Raw genomic sequence first — 23,272 nt, 5'->3', positions numbered from 1 at the left:
ACAACGTTCTGAAGATTCAGAGCAGGCTGCACTGCGCGGACAGGAGGACAGTGAAGAAATTTGGCAGCATGTGACCTCCAGAAGAAGAAAGGGGAGCATTCATATACCAGCAATGCAGATACAGGTAAGTAACCGTTTTCATGTTCTCTCCATAGGTACTAATGCAGAGAGTGGACTAGATGATACATCTGAGGGAAGGAAACAGAAGGAGACTCCACCGATTGGAAGGCATGAGATGCACTGTCCTAGGGTTGGGAGGTCCACGACCACCGCTCCCAAGAGAAGGAGGTGGGTGGTGGTGGTTGGGGACTCTCTCCGCAGGGGGACTGAGTCCTCAATCTGCTGCCCTGACCGGGAAAACCGAGAAGTCTGTTGCTTGCCAGGAGCTAGGATTCACGATGTGACAGAGAGACTGCCGAGACTCATCAAGCCCTCAGATCGCTACCCCTTCCTGCTTCTCCACGTGGGCACCAATGATACTGCCAAGAATGACCTTGAGCGGATCACTGCAGACTACGTGGCTCTGGGAAGAAGGATGAAGGAGTCTGAGGTGCAAGTGGTCTTCTCGTCCATCCTCCCCGTGGAAGGAAAAGGCCTGGGTAGAGACCGTCGAATTGTGGAAGTCAATGAATGGCTACACAGGTTGTGTCGGAGAGAAGGCTTTGGATTCTTTGACTATGGGATGGTGTTCCAAGAAGGAGGAGTGCTAGGCAGAGACAGGCTCCACCTAACGAAGAGAGGAAAGAGCATCTTCGCAAGCAGGCTGGCTAACCTAGTGAGGAGGGCTTTAAACTAGGTTCACCGGGGGAAGGAGACCAAAGCCCTGAGGTAAGTGGGGAAGGGGGATACGGGGAGGAAACACGACCAGGAGCGTGTGAGAGGGGAGGGCTCCTGCCTCATACTGAGAAAGAGGGACGATCAGCGAGTTATCTCTAGTGCCTATACACAAATGCAAGAAGCCTGGGAAACAAGCAGGGAGAACTGGAAGTTCTGGCACAGTAAAGGAATTATGATGTGACTGGAATAACAGAGACTTGGTGAGATAACTCACATGACTGGAGTACTGTCATGGATGGATATAAACTGTTCAGGAAGGACAGGCAGGGCAGAAAAGGTGGGGGAGTTGCATTGTATGTAAGGGAGCAGTATGACTGCTCAGAGCTCAAGTATGGAACTGCAGAAAAACCTGGGAGTCTCTGGATTAAGTTTAGAAGTGTGAGCAACAAGGGTGATGTCGTGGTGGGAGTCTGCTATAGACCACCGGACCAGGGGGATGAGGTGGACGAGGCTTTCTTCCAGCAACTCACGGAAGTTACTAGATCGCTGGCCCTGGTTCTCATGGGAGACTTCAATCACCCTTTGTCTGCTGGGAGAGCAATATAGCGGTGCACAGACAATGCAGGAAGTTTTTGGAAAGTGTAGGGGACAATTTCCTGGTGCAAGTGCTGGAGGAATCAACTAGGGGCAGAGCTCTTCTTGACCTGCTGCTCACAAACCGGGAAGAATTAGTAGGGGAAGCAAAAGTGGATGGGAACCTGGGAGGCAGTGACCAGGAGATGGTCGAGTTCAGGATCCTGACACAGGGAAGAAAGGAGAGCAGCAGAATACGAACCCTGGACTTCAGAAAAGCAGACTTTGACTCCCTCAGGGAACTGATGGGCAGGATCCCCTGGGAGAACAACATAAGGGGGAAAGGAGTCCAGGAGAGTTGGCTATATTTTAAAGAATCCTTATTGAGGTTACAGGGACAAACCATCCCGATGTGTAGAAAGAACAAAGGGAAGAAGGAGGATCCTGGGAACTACAGGCCGGTCAGCCTCACCTCAGTCCCTGGAAAAATCATGGAGCAGGTCCTCAAAGAATCAATCCTGAAGCACTTAGAGGAGAGGAAAGTGATCAGGAACAGTCAGCATGGATTCACCAAGGGAAGGTCATGCCTGACTAATCTAATCGCCTTTTATGATGAGATTACTGGTTCTGTGGATGAAGGGAAAGCAGTGGATGTATTGTTTCTTGACTTTAGCAAAGCTTTTGACACGGTCTCCCACAGCATTCTTGTCAGCAAGTTAAGGAAGTATGGGCTGGATGAATGCACTATAAGGTGGGTAGAAAGCTGGCTAGATTGTCGGGCTCAACGGGTAGTGATCCATGGCTCCATGTCTAGTTGGCAGCCGGTGTCAAGTGGAGTGCCCCAGGGGTCGGTCCTGGGGCCCGTTTTGTTCAATATCTTCATAAATGATCTGGAGGATGGTGTGGATTGCACTCTCAGCAAATTTGCGGATGATACTAAACTGGGAGGAGTGGTAGATACGCTGGAGGGGAGGGATAGGATACAGAAGGACCTAGACAAATTGGAAGATTGGGCCAAAAGAAATCTAATGAGGTTCAATAAGGATAAGTGCAGGGTCCTGCACTTAGGATGGAAGAATCCAATGCACCGCTACAGACTAGGGACCGAATGGCTCGGCAGCAGTTCTGCGGAAAAGGACCTAGGGGTGACAGTGGACGAGAAGCTGGATATGAGTCAGCAGTGTGCCCTTGTTGCCAAGAAGGCCAATGGCATTTTGGGATGTATAAGTAGGGGCATAGCGAGCAGATCGAGGGACGTGATCGTTCCCCTCTATTCGACACTGGTGAGGCCTCATCTGGAGTACTGTGTCCAGTTTTGGGCCCCACACTACAAGAAGGATGTGGATAAATTGGAAAGAGTACAGCGAAGGGCAACAAAAATGATTAGGGGTCTAGAGCACATGACTTATGAGGAGAGGCTGAGGGAGCTGGGATTGTTTAGTCTGCAGAAGAGAAGAATGAGGGGGGATTTGATAGCTGCTTTCAACTACCTGAAAGGGGGTTTCAAAGAGGATGGCTCTAGACTGTTCTCAATGGTAGCAGATGACAGAACGAGGAGTAATGGTCTCAAGTTGCAATGGGGGAGGTTTAGATTGGATATTAGGAAAAACTTTTTCACTAAGAGGGTGGTGAAACACTGGAATGCGTTACCTAGGGAGGTGGTAGAATCTCCTTCCTTAGAGGTTTTTAAGGTCAGGCTTGACAAAGCCCTGGCTAGGATGATTTAACTGGGACTTGGTCCTGCTTTGAGCAGGGGGTTGGACTAGATGACCTTCTGGGGTCCCTTCCAACCCTGATATTCTATGATTCTATGATTCTATGATTCTAACAGTAAACATGGCAGGCGACCAGCTTGGCTTAAGAGTGAAATCCTTGCTGATCTTAAACACAAAAAAGAAGCTTACAAGAAGTGGAAGATTGGACAAATGACCAGGGAAGAGTATAAAAATATTGCTCGGGCATGCAGGAGTGAAATCAGGAAGGCCAAATCACATCTGGAGTTGCAGCTAGAAAGAGATGTTTAGAGTAACAAGAAGGGTTTCTTCAGGTATGTTAGCAATAAGAAGAAAGTAAAGGAAAGTGTGGGCCCTTTACTGAATGAGGGAGGCAACCTAGTGACAGAGGATGTGGAAAAAGTTAATGTACTCAATGCTTTTTTTGCCTCTGTCTTCACGAACAAGGTCAGCTCCCAGACTGCTGCACTGGGCAGCACAGAATGGGGAGGAAGTGACAAGCCCTCTGTGAAGAAAGAAGTGGTTTGGGACTATTTAGAAAAGCTGGACGAGCACAAGTCCATGGGGCCGGATGCGCTGCATCCGAGAGTGCTAAAGGAGTTGGCGGATGTGATTGCAGAGCCATTGGCCATTATCTTCGAAAACTCATGGCGATCGGGGGAAGTCCCGGACGACTGGAAAAAGGCTAATGTAGTGCCCATCTTTAAAAAAGGGAAGGAGGAGGATTCAGGGAACTACAGGCCAGTCAGCCTCACTTCAGCCCCTGGAAAAATCATGGAGCAGGTCCTCAAGGAATCAATTCTGAAGTACTTAGAGGAGAGGAAAGTGATCAGGAACAGTCAGCATGGATTCACCAAGGGCAAGTCATGCCTGACTAATCTAATTGCCTTCTATGATGAGATAACTGGCTCTGTGGATGAGGGGAAAGCAGTGGACGTGTTGTTCCTTGACTTTAGCAAAGCTTTTGACATGGTCGCCCACAGTATTCTTGCCAGCAAATTAAAGAAGTGTGGGCTGGATGAAAGGACTATAAGGTAGATAGAAAGTTGGCTAGATTGTCGGGCTCAACGGGTAGTGATCAATGGCTCCATGTCTAGTTGGTAGCCGGTATCAAGTGGAGTGCCCCAAGTGTCGGTCCTCAGGCCAGTTTTGTTCAATATCTTCATAAATGATCTGGAGGATGGTGTGGATTGCACCCTCAGCAATTTGCAGATGACACTAAACTGGGAAGCGAGGTAGATACACTGGAGGGTAGGGATAGGATGCAGAGGGCCCTAGACATATTAGAGGATTGGGCCAAAAGAAATCTGATGAGGTTCAACAAGGACAAGTGCAGAGTCCTGCACTTAGGATGGAAGAATCCCATGCACCACTACAGACTAGGGACTGAATAGCTAGGCAGCAGTTCTGCAGAAAAGGACCTAGGGCTTACAGTGGATGAGAAGCTGGATGTGAGTCAACAGTGTGCCTTTGTTGCCAAGAAGGCCAATGGCATTTTGGGATGTATAAGTAGGGGCATTGCAAGCAGACCAAGGGATGTGATCTTTCCCCTCTATTCGACTTTGGTGAGGTCTCATCTGGAGTACTGTGTCCAGTTTTGGGCCCCACTCTACAAGAAGGATGTGGAAAAATTGGAAAGAGTCCAGCAGAGGGCAACAAAAATGATTAGGGGACTGGAACACATGACTTATGAGGAGAGGCTGAGGGAACTGGGATTGTTTAGTCTGTGGAAGAGAAGAGTGAGGGGGGATTTGATAGCTGCTTTCAACTACCTGAAAGGGGGTTCCAAAGAGGATGGATCTAGACTGTTCTCAGTGGTAGCAGATGACAGAACAAGGAGTAATGGTCTCAAGTTGCAGAGGGGGAGGTTTAAGTTGGATATTAGGAAAAACTTTTTCACTAGGAGGGTGGTGAAACACTGGAATGCGTTACTGAGGGAGGTGGTGGAATCTCCTTCCTCAGAAGTTTTTAAGGTCAGGCTCGACAAAGCCCTGGCCTGGATGATTTATTTGGGGATTGGCCCTGCTTTGAGCAGGGGATTGGACTAGATGACCTCCTGAGGTCCCTTCCAACCCTGATATTCTATGATGCTATGATTGTGGTTAGTTCTCTGAAAACATCTGTTCAGTGTGCAGTGGCAGTCAAAAAAGTGAACAGAATGTTGGGCATCATTAAGAAAGGCATAGATAATAAGACAGAAATATCATATTGCCTCTATATAATTTCATAGTACACCCACATCTTGAATACTGCGTGCAGATGAGGTTGCCCCCCCCTCAAAAAGATATATTGGAATTGGAAAAGTGTGGGAAATGCTGAGTATCAGATGTTTTAGAAATGTGTGCCAAGTAATGGAAAATAACAGTACAAGAGATAAAGGACAAGGCCAGAAGATTTTGGCTGGACTGAGGACTAAACTTTGGCTGAACTAAGGACTAATGAGATAAGCAGCACCTGAGAGTCTTTACCACCACAAGATAATGGAACCCAAAGATAAGAATGATGAGAACATTGGGTGATAAACAACAGAAAAGGAATAAACAAGTGCTGTTTATATATGGCTGTGGGAAGGGAAATAAAGTGCTTTTTAGCAGCAACTGTGTCAGTTGTCCTGTAAGCCAGCCTGCTAGCAGCAACAAATGGTGACCCCGACGTGGTAGAATTCTGTGAATTTGATACCACGGACAGAGGAAGAAATAGCAGGGACTGCCGCTGCCGGTGTCCTCCGTTCAGGTGAGGGACTGGGATGCCCAAGAGGCAGGGGAGCTCCCACCTGAAAGGTGAGCGGCGGGGAATATCTCTCATAATGGGAGCCGCAGCATCAGCAGATGAGCAGGCCGTGTTTAAGGTCTTAAGCAATCTGCTTAATAACCAGGGAGAAAAATTTTCCCCAGAAGCTCTTCAAAAATTGCTTCGGTGGGGAAAGCGACGGGGTGTCCTGGTTAATGCAAAGAATGTGTTTGACTCCTCAGTGTGGAAAACAGTGGGGGAAGACCTGTGGGACTTTGTGGGGGTTGGAAATAAAGAAGCTGCTTCCTTGAGCCCTATCTGGCGGACTGTTCATTGAGCCGTTACCACCGCAGCGGCTCAGGCAGGGGTGCGTATTGCCTTACGCGAGGCATTAGAATCATCAGTGAAAGGGGCCTTCACGGTAGGAGCGAAAGACTTTTTTGGTAAAACAACACCTATGATTCCTTTGGCGCCGTTGGACCCCAGTGAGGTACCGTTGCCCTTGAAGGATGACGACTCAGATTGGGGCGAACCGATGGCCGTGGATCAGCCTGTGTCGGGGGAATTGTCATCGGGCAATCCAGAGAACCCGTTATAAGGGGGGTCAGGATTGCCGCCCACGGTTGTGCCATCAGCCCCTCCCCGACATGTTCGGATTATTGACTTGCCTAAAACTGGAGAGTTTGATAACTTGACGCAGGACCAGATAATTCGGTGGTTATATAAGGAAGGTATTGCAGCTCAACAGATGATGGATGAGCTGGATAGAAAGGAAAACAGACCGCAAGGATCGTCACGATCGCATCTGCTACAACAGCTTCAAGAGCACGGCATACCTGACCCCTCACATTTGCCCCATATTTGTAGGTTGTGTGGGTATTATGGTTGTACGGAGCACCTCACTCCCGAGGGAGAGTTGCGACCAACAGCAGAGGAAGAATATTGCAAAATTTATGCCCCCGCTACGCAACCGGTTCGACCAGAAGTGAAACCTCCGCCACCTACGTGTTCTTCAGTTGGACGAGGGCAAGAAGAACGGGTGATGGGGGTGATTTGGAGGGATGGGGGGGGAGGAGCGGGATCTCCTGACCCAATTAAGCGCTGGCATGGATTGATAAAGGATGCTATAATTGAAGGGGAATTTTTGGATGCCATGCTGGCTACTTTCCAGGTATCGGTATCAAGGGAGGGGGCTAAATCTTGGGTGCCGTTAGACTGGAAATTGATGAGGGAGGCTCAGAAAGCTGTTGTGGTGTACGGCTTGAAAAATCCGTATGTACAAGCGTTATTAGAACAAATATTCTCGGGGCAAGCGATGTGTCCCTTTGACGCCCAGAAATTTGCAGATATGTTGTTAACACCCACACAGAGATTATTACGGAAGGATTCATGGAGAAAGAAGGCTGAGCACGCGGCAATGCTTAATTTAGATAGACCCCAGGACGACCCTCTCCATGTAGCAAGTATAGACATGTTGTTGGGACAGGGGCGATTTGAAGAGCCTCAGCTACAGGCGCGATTGGTACCCCAAATATTACAACAGTCTCAGCTTCTAGCATTGGAGGCATTCAAAGAGCTCCCTGATTTGGGCGCCCCGTCACCTCCCTATTTAAAAGTCACGCAGGGAGTGGGCGAATCTTTTGCCCTCTTTTTGGACCGTCTAAGGACGGCATTGAATAGGGCCCCTAATTTGACACCAGACACCAGATCAGCATTGGGGGTAGATTTAGCCCTTCAAAATGCTAACCCCACGTGTAAGAAGATTTTGGTGACCTTACCAAAATCGGTCTCCCTAGTCGACATGATTGAAGCCTGCACTCGTGCCCCCTTGGTGGAGGAGGAGGATAAGGCAAAGATTCATGCACGCGCCTTGGCGGTAGCCTTGAATACCTCCAAGTCGAATTGGCGTAGAGGAAGGGAGGGGGCGTGTTATTAGTGTGGAAAGATGGGTCATTTAAAACGGGATTGCCCCAAGAAAAGAGGTCAGACTAAAGCCCCTTTTTTGTATTTGGGACTTCGGATCACTGACTGCACCGTACGCCCCCAGCAGTTGAAAATCTCTCCTCATGTGTGCACACTGTATGATGCACAGAAACTGCTAGGTGAACTGCAATGGCTTCGCCCCCTTTGTGGCATCACAAATCAGGATATAACTCCTCTTCTTCCTTTATTAGAAGGGGGGAGAGCCCCTGGAGATAAATGACAACTGTCGGTACTACAGAAGCAAGCATTACAATGAATAGGACAGAAGGTGGAGGAGGGTTATTCGGGGAGATATCGGGAAAACTTACCCCTTGTGGTAGCGGTCTTTAGCCTAGATGCAGTATTGGAAGCGCTATTATTTCAGTGGGATACAAGGGATAAAGACCCCCTAGTCGGTTTGGAATGGATATTTCCACCGTGTAAAAATGTGCGTACGGTAACTTCCAGAATTAAAGCAATAGCCATGCTAATAGGGCAAGCGCGGAAAAGAGTAACCGTAATGACAGGAATTGATCCGCATCAGATTTTGTTGCCATTTTCAAAAACGATGATTACACATCTGTTGATGTATAACACTGTGTTTGCTGTTGCCCTAGCAAATTATCAGGGACAATTAAGTTGTCATTACCCTCCCCACCGCCTGTTTTCTTCCCCGTTGCAGTTGGAAAAACACCTTATGAGACAGGAGAATCCAGTGACAGGAATAACAGCATTTACCGATGCGGCGGGGCAAACAGGGAGAGCAGGGGTAGTCTGGTGGAATGGACATACTTGTGCCCATATGTCATCAGCCCAAAGAAATTGGCAGTCACACCATGCTTGCAGCTTATGCCAATTTGTCTTCACAGTATTCGAATATGGCAAATTGGGGCCCCGCCAATTACTCCTTGCCCCCTGGGGCCCTATCTTTACATACCCCGTACCCAGCCGGGGCAGATAATGTAACGTGTGCGCGAGTGGTTAATTGCACACGCGCAAAAGTACCCATGGGCTGCCAAACTGTAAGTGCCCCCCTTTTGAATTGTACTAATGCGGTTAATGTTTCTTTTAATTATGGACATATTATTTTGCCGTCTGGTTGGTTTTTTACCTGCGGCGAACGAACCTTTAGTTATATTCCTGCCAATCTAAGTCATAATACCTTGTGCTGTCTTAGCCGAATGACCCTTTTGTTGCCCGGAAAGAATCAGCAGCGAAATCGGTGAAGCACGGCCCTGCAAAATACGTGTTCCGCCGATGTTACCTTATATAGTCACTCAGAATATTTGGCTTTGCTGAATGCTGTTGCAGGCATTCCTGGCTTTGCAACTTATTATACGGTGCAAACTTTGAATGCATTAGCTTGTTTTGCTGTTAAAGCGCTTAATGCTACATCACAGGCAATTGCTCTTTTAAGTAGGAACAACAGAAATTAAGAGATGCCATTTTAGATAATCGAGCTGCGATTGATTTTCTATTGCTTAAGCATCCCTGGTGTTGCTATTATGGAAAATGCTTTTAATTTAGAGAAATTAGTGTGTTGGAGTATTAAACAGTTTAATCTAATTTTTGAAATATTAACTGAGTTATTAATCGATGTAGATAGCATTTGCCATGCAGTTTTATATAATAGTGCTGCGAGTGAATTTTTGTTATTAGCACATGGACACGGATGTGAAGATTTTGAGGGTATGTGTTGTGTTAATTTGTCAGATAATTCTCACTCTGTTCATGAGTTACTTGCAAAATTAGAACAAAATATGAATAACATCATTATAGCACACTCTTTTATTAATTGGTATCTGTATTGGTATAATTTGTTTGTGTGGTCCATATATAGTTCAATGTATGCGTTGGGGAATGTCATGGATGATTCAAGCTGCTTTTTAACAAAAAGGGGGAGATGTGGGAAATGTTGAGTATCAGATGTTTTAGAAATGTGTGCCAAGTAATGGAAAATAACAGTACAAGAGATAAAGGACAAGGCCAGAAGATTTTGGCTGGACTGAGGACTAAACTTTGGCTGAACTAAGGACTAATGAGATAAGCAGCACCTGAGAGTCTTTACCACCACAGGATAATGGAACCCAAAGATAAGAATGATGAGAACATTGGGTGATAAACAACAGAAAAGGAATAAACAAGTGCTGTATATATATGGCTGTGGGAAGGGAAATAAAGTGCTTTTTAGCAGCAACTGTGTCAGTTGTCCTGTAAGCCAGCCTGCTAGCAGCAACAGAAAAGGTTCAGAAAAGGGCAACAAAAATGATTAAGGGTATGGAACGGCTTCCATGTGAGGAGAGATCAATAAGACTAAGATTTTTCAGCTTGGAAAAGAGACAACTAAGGTGGTATATGATAGTGGTTTATAAAATCATGACTGGTGTGGAGAAAGCAAATAAGGAAGTGCTATTTACTCCTTCTCATAACACAAGAATTAGGAGTCACCAAATGAAATTAATAGGCAGTAGGTTTAAAACAAACAAAAGGAAGTATTTCTTCACACAACACACAGTGAACCTGTGGAACTCTTTGCCAGAAGATGTTGTGAAGGTCAATACTATAACATTGTTCAAAAAAGAACTAGATAAATTCATGGAGGATAGGTCCATCAATGGCTATTAGCCAGGATGGATGGGATGGTGTCCCTAGCCTCTGTTTGCAGAAGCTGGGAATGAGCAACAGGGAGTGGATCACTTAATGATTGCCTGTTCTGTTCATTCCCTCTGGGTCATCTGGCAACTGGCCACTGTCAGAAGACAGGATACTGGACTAGATGGACCTTTGGTCTGACCCAGTATGGCTGTTCTTATGTTCTTATGTATGGCCAAAGTAGGGAGTCCATAGCCAAGCGCTTCATTAGCATGGTAAGGGTCCACACCTAACTCCATATCTCCTCAAACCTACTAATTCTCCATCCACAGAATCCCATATTTAACTCTGAACACTTGCGAGTGAGGAGGTTGGGGGGGACGGGAGGAGAGTTTTGGACGTAGGACAGAGAGTTATGCCTAATGTTAATTCTTACTGGGAGTCATACATAGCATCCACTGTCATGGAGGCTAGAGCACAAGAGCCCATCACACAAGGACTTGCAGTATCAAGATCTTAGATGAGAGATCCATTTACTAATTAAATAATATTTGGGAAATTTATTATACATCTGATGGGACTCCACAGGCTTTTGTAGGCAAGTAATGTATATCTTTTAAATCTGCCTAAATATTAACTCCAAACATACCTCTTACCTGTAAAGAAGGGAGACAAATCCTGAAGTCCTTAGTCAGTCCCTAAATAAGCAAAACTCCCATTGAAATCAGTGAGAGTTTTGCCCAACTAAGGATTTAGGGATTGGGCTCAATGGGAGGTTGGCCTGAGGAAGAACTGAATAAAGACTGCAAAATGGAGGACATTTATTTGAATAGGACTTAAGGATCTGGCTCATTTAAACTTGCACTACAGTCAGAATAACATTAGAGATGAGAGGATCGTCTGAGTTTCACCATTGCCCAATCCCAGCAGCTGCAGGAAACGGATCATAGATCCACCTGATCTTAATGCATGAGCCTCACTCAGTGCTCCAGAGAAAGGCCTCTTATGTGATGCTTTGAGTACAGTAGTTTCCTCTGATCAATTAAATCCTTTACATATGATCACAAATCATCACAGCTCAGCAGCCAATCCAGTTTACACCCAAAATATGCTAGTGTCTAAGTAACTTTCTTCCACTGTGAATTATGCCTAGTACCTTGGGCACAGCAGGAAGGAAAGATGTTGACTGTCCTCCAAGAAAGATAAAGTGTCTCCATGTCTATGACATACAATACTAAATCATAGAGTGTTAGTAAAACAGTATGATTCCTTTTCCTGCTGTTAATCTTATCTTCAATTGTTTTTAACCTCCTGGTAATAGTGTCTGCATTGCTACAGGCTTCGGTGAGCGGTGACTTGGTTTAATCTTCTCAGCAGAGGGGAATCTTTACACCAGCAACATGTAACTAATCTGTAGCATATTCTGGAGTATAAAATGTCATCTATAATTCCAGAATTACCACACTGCTTATCCCGCTCCTGATCCAGTTCTTACCTGATCCTGTTGGTGGACTAGCTCAGTGGTTTCATCTGGTGCTGAGTGCCACTTTTTTAAAAAGTAAGCCTTTGGTGAATTCAGTACTGTATTAAAGCTACACAGCTGCCGTAATCTGCATTCAAACTCTCCACAAGTCTGCGGATGTCTCGATCAGGGATGTTGGTTTGGGGTAAACTTTGGGTTGTGAGCACTGAGAACTATTTCCAGTATATGGAAGTGTGATTCAAAAGTAACTTTTAGGGGTTTCCAAACACAGCAGAACAGGACAAACTCCTCCCTAATGTAATTCCATTGTGGCTTATACAAAACCATAAGTATCTTGAAACCCACTGTCACTGCTGCTGGTGTTTTCTTTCTTCCTTTTTTTTTAAGATAAGCAAATCTGGTGCAATGGAAGTGAAACTGCACTGTCTCAGAGATGTGACGTAAGAAGGCAATTTGTATGGCTGCTTTATAGAGCCAGCTTTCACTGGGGATTTTTCATGCATCATCTGCATATAGAACAGTATGTAACTTTCTCATAACTGTTTCTTGGCCATTGGGGGAATTCTTTTAACCAAAGCTACCTACCTTCTGGCCTTTTAGCTAAGATCCAATATAACATCATTTTGGAGATGTCCTTGATTAGCAGGCTATCTCCTGTTATAGGGAGACAGACTATGTGATCTAACAGGCCTTTTCCATGTGTTACCACTGGAAATGGAGCCATACCAAAATCCCAGGTCTGAATAAACCTCTTTATTCTTTTGGGAAGTTCAGATCTGAATTTGGAGACCAACTATGATCCACATCAGCTCAGTTTTGTTGTATGGAAAAAACCTTTATCAGAATGTGTTTACATTAAAACAAATGCCAACTAAATCTTACAAATTCAGCTTTAATTTTAAGAACCTTTAAAAATACGTTTGGAGGGAAAACATGAAGAAGATGATGTCATAGGGAACTGCAGGAGGTCTATGGAGAACCAAGTATAGTAAATGTAGTGAAGTCCCAATCACTTCACTGGACCGGGCATGTTGTTAGGATGATGGAAGACACATCAAACAAGGCATTTCTTGGAAGGACATCCTTGTGGTGTCCAACCTCATGGCTAATAAGGAGAAGATGGAGGGATAACAATGAGCAAAGTCTAAGAGCGTTTAATGTGAATTACCCTCAACTGGAAAAATATGCCCTTGACAGAAAGGGATAGGGACAAATTTTGAGAGTTGCCAAGGTCCTCCATAGTCTACAGAGCCAGGAAGCAGTAGTAGAGAAAAACACACAGTTTCCTACTGTATTATCTTCTATGCATAATGAGAAGTACTAGCCTGCCTGGAAGAGGTGGAGGAGGAGCTGAAATGCTGAACTAACAAAGGAAGAACAATAATTTAGTTTTAACAGAGTCAAAAGAGAAAATTAGACAGGGAAGGGGAATCAAGGAAATGATCTTTTAAAGCAAGTAGAACATCAGAGGGCAAAGGAAGAGCTATGCGTCTTTTCTTTCAATGTGTGTAAATGGCAGGAGAAATTAGAAATCTGCTTGATTGCTTAGGTTTGGGTATGGTGCCATTATCATAGAATATTAGCACCTTATACGAATTAAAAGCAAAAGACAATATTGATCATCCTTTCTCTTTCTTCTGAGTGGGTAGCACTAAGCTACTCGACTGGTTTGTGTTTGCATGTCTGTATACAAGAGGCGCTTGTTCAAAGAAAGCCAACTTGAAGAGATGAGCTTTGCATTTAGTGCTGAATATAGGCAGGCTGGTGGTCATTCTTGCTGGACCTTTTCTGATAGTGAATTCCATAGTCTCTAGGTCAAGACCTATTAAAAGTTCCATCTCCTGCATGCCACAGGTGTTCCTTACTGGATGGCAGTTTCATCATTCCAGTGAAGTGGAGCCGTTGTGGGAGATCATGGTTCTAAAGGGATAGATGTTCTCTGAGGTAGCTAGTCCCAGAGACAGCTTTGACAACAGAGACCTTGAAATGGACTCTTTATACAATGGGTAGGAGGACAGGAAGCCAATGCAATGGTTGTAAACACACTTCCAGTAGCATTGGGAAAGCAAGAAGAGGTGGGGTATAGAACAGTCTCTGAGAGACAGGTAGGGTCAAGGATGGTGAGTTTTTAAGGATGAAAGGAAATAGAGCATGTTTATAGGCAGAGGGAAAGGAGCCAAAAGTCAAGGAGAGACTTTCTGCTTCATGCCCTGGCCTGAAGTATGAGTGGGAGAGACTGATGATACCAGCAGCTGACAGGTAGAAGCACTGGGGATGCAGTTTGCCTTAGAGACCCATTACTTTACATTGATTTTCCACATATTTAACAGAGCCACCGTATCTCCAGCCTGCCAGCCCACAGTGAGAGAAGCCTCCTTGCTACATTAATAACATTGAAATGCTGTCCAGTTGCAAATCTTTCGCTCCTGGAGCCACAAAATAAGCCTGAATGAGCTAACTCTCTAACATACCTTTCCCAAACTGGTTACCAACAATGGCAAAGGCTTGGAGTTGGGTGTTAACAGTGAGCAGCTGGAAGTTGTCTGCCAGGTTCACCATCTGTTTGCTGAGACACTTAAATGAATTCCCAATCGTAGCTGTAAACAGCTGCTTGCTTGTAACATTGTGCCATGAACCTGGAGGCCACAAAGAGAGAGAGAGACAAATTGGAAGAGACAATAACTCTATGGAAACATTTCTGAGGTTGAGTGGTGGCTGATTCTGAGGAGCCTTTGTTCCACAATGCTTTGGGAGGGCAGTAGCCACTTCTGTGGGTGCATATTGGAACAGTCTTTGTGTCACAATGTTTATCAGCCCCAAAGATTTTTTTTAATGGCTGCTTTAATGAGCAGACCTTGGGAAGATGACAGTTTGGGATGGGTTTGGAAAAGCACACAACAATTCACATGCTTCTTCAAACCTTACCTGAAATTCTCTGTGAAAATTGGCACTGAGGGTAGCCCTAGATAGGCATGTCCTTTGGGCTTGCTCCTTCTTTCCCTTTTGATGTTATTAATCAGAAGTAGCTCCATTAAAGTCAATGGAATTCTCATACGTGAGAAGATAATCGAGCACATAAGCTCAGATCCTGAAAGGCATGTAGGCACCTAACTCCCATTTAAATAAATAACTTTGAGGATCTGGGCCATAGTCTCCAGCGCTATCAGGACACCCTTGTTTGAGTGATTAATTTAGTTTCATTCTTCTTCTGTTGGCCAGAGAATAACAAGCATGAATCAGAAGACTAATGAATAACATTTGGGTCAAAACATATGTAAAATCAATAATAAGGAAAATATATAATGATGATGCAGGAATCATCACTTTGACTAAATAGCATTCTCTCTAGAATTGTTTTCCATGAGTTAGCACTTCAGATGTCACTCATTTATGGTAAAGCTGTCAGCACCAGGCCTGTGTGAGAAAGAGAAAAACTTGGGTCTGTTGTGAAGATGGGTCAGAGACAAAATTACAGATCTTGACACCAAGAGTTATTAAAAAAGAGACTGGGTTAGGATCCAAATTTTACAATTGGTTCTTATATTTACACTGGGCCAAACCAACATGCCTAACATGACCACTCCTACACTTTGGGGTGCTTGGAAGATGTATCCAAATCTGAATTTCTGTGGTGTGTGCTTGTTTCTGGTTTATAAGTCACAACATTTCTGGTTTACAAGTGACAAAGTTTATAAGTCACAAAGTTTCTCTCTGGATGCAGATACAAAACTTTCCCAAAGCTGAGTGGTATTTGGGTTTGGACACTTCTCCAGTCTATATCAAGGACACTTGAGAGGTATAGGAATGAGCTGGAGACACAAGTAGGAAAAAATAATTGTGATGAGTTAACTGCAACTTACTCACATCTTTTTGATTTTTAAACCATAAAAGTTTAGGTAGAGGCTAATTTGAAAGAGTGACTAAAATACAGTACCTATCAGCAAAATCACGGCTCTTAAGCTAAGGCAGCCTAAATCCACCCTCAGATATGTAGACCCCAGATATGTAGAAAACTGAAAATAACTGATAAGAAAAAAATCACAACAAAATGAAATCAAGAATGGTTTGGAAATGAAATTAACACTGTGAATATAAAATACACAAACACTTACCCACGGAGGGTATCTTTAAGCTGGCCTCAACTGTACTGAGGTAATAGACTCTATCTTTCTGCAAAACAACAAATGAATATTGTTAGCTGCCATTGCGCCTTGGCAATATATTGGCAATATATATTGTGAAATATAATACACAGTATACTGCGGAACAGGGAAGACAAATCCAGCAAAATGAACTCACAGAGGATATGAGAAGAAATAGTTACTGTCTTGCTAAACAAAGCAGGTGTTTTGTGGAAGAAACTTAAATTCCATTGCCCTGTGGTACTTCGAGATTATTATTAATTTTCCAGATGCTTTACAAAAGCAAAAAGTCACAGTGCCAGGTTATCATCTGGTGTAATTTCAGTTCTATTGATTTCAATGGAGCTGTGCTGATTTATAGTGATTGAGAGTCTGGCTAACAGTCCCGGCCCTGAAGAGTTTAGATTCAAATTTGACACAACCCACGAGGGTCATTAAAAATAAACCGAAGGTGAACGAGGAAAAACGGGCTAAGGTAGCAATGACGAGATCACACAATTATTCAAGATCGGAACATATCTAAAAAATCCTCCCATCGGATCCTGAGACTCAACTCCCTTAGCCATAGGGACTTTATTTTAACATTCTGGTGCCAGAGTCTGGTACAAGCACCCTGCCATATACACTGCAGCTAATGCTCAGTTCAGTTTAAGTGGATCATGTGGGTGTGATTTGCAGGTGTTGTATGTGAGTATAAGCCATATATTTTCATATGCAGTGTTGTTGTAACGTGTTGGGCTCAGGATATTAGAGACACAAGATAGGTGAGGTAATATCTTTTATTGGACCAACTTTTGTTGGTAAGAGAGACAAGCTTTAGAGCTTACACAGAGCTGGCCTGAAGAAGAGCTATGTAAGCACCATAGGTCGTCTCTCCCACCAACAGAAGTTGGTCCAATAAAAGATATTACCTCAGTCACCTTGTGTCTACACATTCCCCTGTCACTTTGGTAATCGCATGTAGGTGAGGGTTCAGCAAGTTTTTGTATTACACAAGTTAATAGGCACAAGATGATACCTTTTATTTTTCTACCCAGGTTCAGCTTTTATACTTGGAGGGAGAATCTCCACACCGCTCTCTTTATTTGAATTTATGTATGACTTACAGAGAGCTGAATGGTGGCTTTAAATCAGTCTCACGGCAGCAGCTCCTGGATTCAAGGTGCTTGGGTCAGGAAGATGTCTGCAACAATTTGTGCATTTCCACTGTGAGTAGAGATCTCCTCTTTCCAGTTTGGGTATTGCTTACCTTCCATTCAGTGTAACAACAATGTCAGGTAGAAGCACATCGCAAAACAAGAGAGGAAACTGTAACAGGAATGTTCCTTTCTGTAACTTCTGTAATTGCTCACACCTCCCACAAGGCCAGCTTGATTTCACAGGCTTGCAGCTTTGTGGAGTGGAAAATACCTGAGATCATGACAGCTGACTGTGGTATTTTCAGCTGACCATCCTGCATGGGTATTGCACTAAAGCCTGGTGGAGTGTAGTTGATTGCTCTGCCCTGGAACTCTCACAGAAATGAGAGTTGTATCTTATGAGGCTATTCCCAAGGAGCAATATTTTAAATGATAGAATCACAAGTTTCAGGTTTAGAATTTGGACCTCCTCTTGCAGCCTTGCTCACGAGGCTGAATTACTAGTGGCTTCAGCTACAGCTCTGTATGGAAGGACTGGAGGGTTAGACTGCTGGATAATTGCCAGCTGGCAACTATTCTCCTCTTGTGCTTTTCCTTCTCAAAGTAAGGAGAGTTTTAAGGCTCACAGGTTTCAACAACAATAATAGGAAATGTGTGAAACTCCATAGTCAGAAAAAGAGGAAAAATTATACCATTGCTCTTTCTATAACACTGAAGATTTCAAGCCCTTTACAAATGATATTTACACTTCATAACACCTTTGTGAGGGAAATATTAGAATGCCTATTTTACAGATGGTTAAACCAAAGTATAAGAGGGCTAATGATTTGCACAAGATCACAGAGCGAACCTAGGAATGTTGACTCCTAGTATCCCACTCTAATCACTATACTCCAATGAGAAGCAGTTGTCAGTGAAGTTCCTGACAGACAAGAGTCCATATCACAAATAAGTTGCCATCTCCATTAGCAACCTTGCATTCTGTCCAGACATAGGACCAATTCTACTCTGAAGAATAAAACATCTGTTCTTACTGAGCATATGGTGGGCACATTATAGGCCTTCCTGTTTTCAAACCCTGTGCAAAGACACCTGCATGTGGGTTCATAGAAGCAGCTACTCATTTATCTGTCATCACATTTCAGCACTGCAGACGTAACTTGAGGGTTTGATTCTGCTCTCAGTTACACCCTGATGCAAATCAGGAGTGACTGGAGCTATACAAGCGTAAAATAGGGTGACCAAACAGCAAGTGTGAAAAATCGAGACGGGGTGGGGGGTAATAGGAGCCAATATAAGAAAAAAACCCAAAAATCAGGACTGTCCCAATAAAATCAGGACATCTGATCACCCTATCATAAAACTGGTTTGCCTGTGATCAGAATCAGTCCTTGAGAGTCTGAAGGGTTGACTGTACCAGACTGATACTGTAGCAAACCGAGTTCTGAACAGCTCATATTTCAAAGCCCTGACACCCTAAGCTTATCTTTAAGTGAAGGCTAGATTGTGCAATGCTGTGCCATTAATCTCATTGCTCTGAGGGTGAGAGCATGCACTAGTCCCAAGGTTTCATATCAGTATCCTTAGTGCTGCTGCTCCAGATGATGCTTATATGTACTTGAAACACAGGACTCGATCTAAGGATCCTTGCAGGGTAGGAATGCAGCTCTTTGAGTGCAAGGAGAACACATCCAAAACAAACACTTAAAATATTAACCGATCCTTTCTTTCAAACATTTCCTTTGTATATTTTCCTTTGCCTCACATTTATTCCTCTTTCCTCTGCAGTTTTAGAAATCTGTCTCCAGTCAACCAAGGGAGATGGTTATTCACCAGAATCTAATATTGTCACATTACCCAAATATTAACAACTTTGGGCAAGACCTGTAGATGGTATAAACTGGCATTGCTCACTCCAATGTCTCCAACAGACCTATGCCAATTTACACCAGTTGAGAATCTGGCCCTTTGTCCAAAGGTGAATTGTGAATGTTGGATGATTAACCACTTGCATGTTCGCTAACACAGTTGTTGCTAACAGGGCTCTAGGATGATTTCCCTGACCAGTGTAGAAGACAGAGATATTCTGTCCTGGAAGACTGATTGAACCAAAATCAAGGTTTTGGTTTCACCCATTAAAAAGGTAAGGTTCAGCTATGAAGCTCAGACCCAAACCCAAATGTTTCCAAAGTTCAGGTGTGTTCAGATTTGGGCCCATCTTCATGTAACAATCTTGTGGGTTTGTGAAATTAAATCACAGAGGTAGTTGATGATGTTTCAGATTTATTACAGTTTCTTTTCCATTTTAAAGACCTTTTGTCGACTGCCTTGTCCATTGCATTCATAGTACAAACTTCTCTTTGTAGCACTGCTGGTGTCACGGCACAATCCCTGTCAGCCATCATAGAATCTATTCCCTCTGCACACCAAAACCCTAGGCATGGGTGTCCCATATAAACCAGAGTCCCTTGTCTCTTTAATTGAGGGCCCAGTGCCAGATTCCTGATGTGCACAAAGATGTATTTATTCAGAATAACATTGTCACTGACATGCCATACTGTATTCTACATAGATGTTTGGAATAGAGATGGCCCCAAACTAAACCCCGGACTCAAACACCTCTGAAATTTGGTGGTGGAGGAAATCTGAATTTGCAAATGTCTCCTCTCTTTATAATGGGCCAATCCAAAAATTCATGTATAAACAGCCCCATAATTTGAGCTGTGTGAAATCCACATCCAGGTTTTGAGTGATACCCTGTTGTAATGTCAATACTTCACCCTTCTCTAGTGCCTTTAACCAGAGGATCTCAGAGCACTTTACTGACATTAATTTATTGAGCATCAGAACACCCTGTGAAGTCTTTGCAGATGAAGAAAATGAGGAACAGGGAGATGAAATGACTTGCCCATGATCATGCAATGAGTCATTGAGTGTGCTGGGAATAGAATTGAGGAATCCCAATTCCCCAGCTCTGACCTTCACCTTACTGTAAAAAATTAGAGTGCAACAATTACCTTTACAAAGGAGAAGCTTATAAAGCCTCCGTTAAAAGTTAAGTTCAGATTTGATTGCAGATTTCCACAGCTTCCAGATGTTTGTGTGATATTGGGATCAATATTGAAGTATCCCTTCTTATGCTGTGGAGACAAAAAAAAAATAAATTCCAGTGTAGCTCAGTTAGAGACAAAACAAAAAAAAGAAATACACAGACGCTTCTGAAATCGAATCGATGAATCTGGATCAATAGCCTTGCGGTTGACTACCATGTAAGAGACCTTGGGCTGCATTATCCAGTCTGATCTTGTACTTCCAGGGACTTAGCACTGCAGATTGCGTTGTGTGTCTCTAACACCATTTCTGCAGACTGAACTCTAATCTGATTTGGGTCCCTTTAAGGCTGAGAACACTTCAATCTAACCCTCTATGGATTTTTTTCACATAATAAAACAATGAATCACCATCTGGTAAAGAGATACCCTAGAGCAGAATAGGTCTGCAGGTTAGAAACAAGGTCCTTTAGTGGTGTGAGGCGCTATGCTTAGCTGTGGACCATAGTGAGTAACATATACTTTCAGTTGCACTTAGCAGTCATCACATTTAAACAACATATAGAATCAAAATGAAAACATCCAGGTTTACAATAGTAAGGATTAAAAACACAAAACAAGAAACCATTTGCTTTGGAAAGGATATAAATTCCAATGCTTCGTGGTATAATCCAAACCTCTACCTAATGGAAATTAGGAGAACCTTTTCCATATGGGCAGGTTATTCTGTAACCAACTAGTATGGGGTTTCTTGCATCTTCTTCTGAAGCATATGGCACTGGTCACTGCCTGGACCATTGGTCTGATCCTCCTGGTAATTCCTATGATTCTACAATATCAAAGAGCCCAAATCAAAGACTTCCATCTTTGAAACACTAATTGATAATTTCTCATCTCTCTGATGACTCTCCAGTTTAAGCATCTTTTTAAAACAACTCATATTGTAGCTCACTTACAATTCTGGGAAACAGGTACACATCTTACATTGATGTCTAATTTTGCGGCATGTGATAATTGATGGGAATTGCTCTGAAGGAGGCAGAATAAACTCAAACTAATGAAGAAAGATTGATACAAGCCTCTGATCATGTATCTCTTTAATGCTAATGAATATTGCATCTCACCGTCTTAGAATTTTGAACAATCAGCTCCAATCCCATTGATGCTTTAATGCAGTTCACACTTCCATTGGAAACATTGTAGGTTCCAGTAGTGGGTGATGATGTATCAGGTGCAAGGGTGGGCCCCACGGTGGCTGTCGTAGTGGGTCTGGTTGTTTGATTCCCTGGATGAATGGTTGTCATGTTGGTTCTGGCTGTAGTTTTTGCTGCTGTATGAGTTGTTTGTTTAGTTGGCTGTGTGGTGGTCTTTGCAGCTGTCTTCTTGGTTGTTGCTGTAGTTGTTACTGCAAGGGTTGTAGTTTGATTGGTTGGTGATGTGGGCTTTCCAGTTGTCTTCTTAGCTGCAGCTGTAGTTGCTACCCTTGAATGGGTTGTTTGGTTGGTTGGCAGTGTGGTTTTCTCAGTTCTCTGGATGGTTGTCTTGTTAGATGTTTGTCCTTTAGTTGTTACTCTTACATGGGTTGTAGTTTCATTGGTCGGGGCCTTTGCGGTTGTTTTCTTACTTGCTACTGTAGTTGTTAATATTGGATCGGTCATCTTGCTGGTCAGCTGGGTGCTGTTTTCTCTTGCTTGCGTTGTCATGTTAGGGGCCGATGCTGTTGTTACCTGATGATGGTTTGTTGTTTGGGTGGCAGTGAGTACAGATGTTCTTTGGCTTAATGGGGTAGTTATAATATTACTTGTCCTGCTGGAGAAAAGTGTGGTGACTGCATGGCTGGAAGAAGTTATCTGATATGGGGAAACTGACTGAGCAGAAGTAGTTCTCTGTAGGAACAAAGTAGATTGTGGGGTTGATTTGAGCTCCATCTCATAATTCCCCACATCAGCATGGCAGGATAAAAATGCTGCAAAGGAGTAAACAGGTCATTAGACTAGTAAACCTTCATTGCTTATAACCTGTTGATATCTACAGTATCCCTCTGGTTTTGTAATAAGGAGTCTGATATATTTTGATTCCTTCTGTCACCCCATTTATAATGCAAAAAACAGAGCCGCCGTTCTGTAGAACAACTCCTGTTAAAGAATCCTTTTATAACAATACCCTAATTTGTTATATTGTTGCTAACTGGAGAGTTATGCAGCTTGGCACATTGGGACATTTCATTCTGAAGCGTGACGCAATGGAGAGCAAATAAACACCATTAAAATAGTAACAGGACAAATTCTCAGCACCACGGGTTTGCTGGGTGCTAAAGATCTGGGATTTTGATCCTCGTTGCAGCCTTTTTCTATTAGGGAGGCGATGGGTTTAGCTGAATAAGTAATGCGAGGGGAAACAAGAAAAGAATAAAGGTATTTTTCAGGTAGGTCCGGTCTTTTTATCAAGGAAGAGGGAAGGAATCTGTAGAAGGTATGGATTTTCATAGCATTCATCTCATAACAATCTGTAGAAGATACAGATTTTCATAGTAATCATCTCATAACATTTCTAAAGCTGCGTATTTGTGTATCCTATGAGTGTGGAGAGGATGAAGGAAGGGCATTTGCTCCATTGCACCAGCTGGTCCCTTTGGACCCACTGGGAAGGCAGTGGGGACGGAAAGCCCAGATTTAGTTGGTGCGCTTGGTTGTTGCTATTGCTGGCTGCTGTGGGGGAAGGATCCTGAGGGTGCAGGACTTCCAGGGTCCTCCCTCTGCAAGGTGCCTCTGTCTGGAAGGTGGATGGGGAGGCCTCTGAGGCTGGTGCCCCAGGCAGGTACCTCTTGTCCTGCTTTAACACAGAAATAACTTCCCCTTTGACTGTACAGCCCCGTAGTTGTCACCTACCACCACACACTAGAATCCATATGGGGTATCATCAAACAACTGCAACCCATAGTCGATGGGGACCCATCCTGAAAAAAGTCTTTCCTGAACCTCCTTTTCTGGCCGTCAAACAACCCTTCAGCCTCTCCAGGCTCATCCTCAGAAGCAAGCTCCCCACAGACAAGGACCCACCAACACAAAGTAGCACCAGACCCAGATGCAAC

General features: G+C 43.8%; 1 protein-coding gene across 2 annotated transcripts in view; it reads right to left on the bottom strand.

Moving 5' to 3' along the window:
- Positions 1-23,272, bottom strand: part of LAMP3 (lysosomal associated membrane protein 3) — a 43,100-nt gene that overhangs the window by 7,034 nt on the left and 12,794 nt on the right. For both annotated transcript variants that reach the window (XM_038417586.2, XM_038417585.2), the window contains exons 2-5: positions 21,306-22,147; positions 20,149-20,271; positions 15,963-16,020; positions 14,322-14,486 (exon numbers count right to left, since the gene is read on the bottom strand). In XM_038417586.2, coding sequence (XP_038273514.1) covers positions 14,322-14,486; positions 15,963-16,020; positions 20,149-20,271; positions 21,306-22,147 — 1,188 coding nt within the window. The remainder of the gene's footprint in view (positions 1-14,321; positions 14,487-15,962; positions 16,021-20,148; positions 20,272-21,305; positions 22,148-23,272) is intronic.

Source organism: Dermochelys coriacea, chromosome 9 (assembly GCF_009764565.3).
Source record: "Dermochelys coriacea isolate rDerCor1 chromosome 9, rDerCor1.pri.v4, whole genome shotgun sequence".
Classification (NCBI taxonomy): Eukaryota; Metazoa; Chordata; order Testudines; family Dermochelyidae; genus Dermochelys; species Dermochelys coriacea.
The sequence above is the reverse complement of the archived record's forward strand: the minus strand, read 5'-3'. Positions and strand labels throughout refer to the sequence as shown.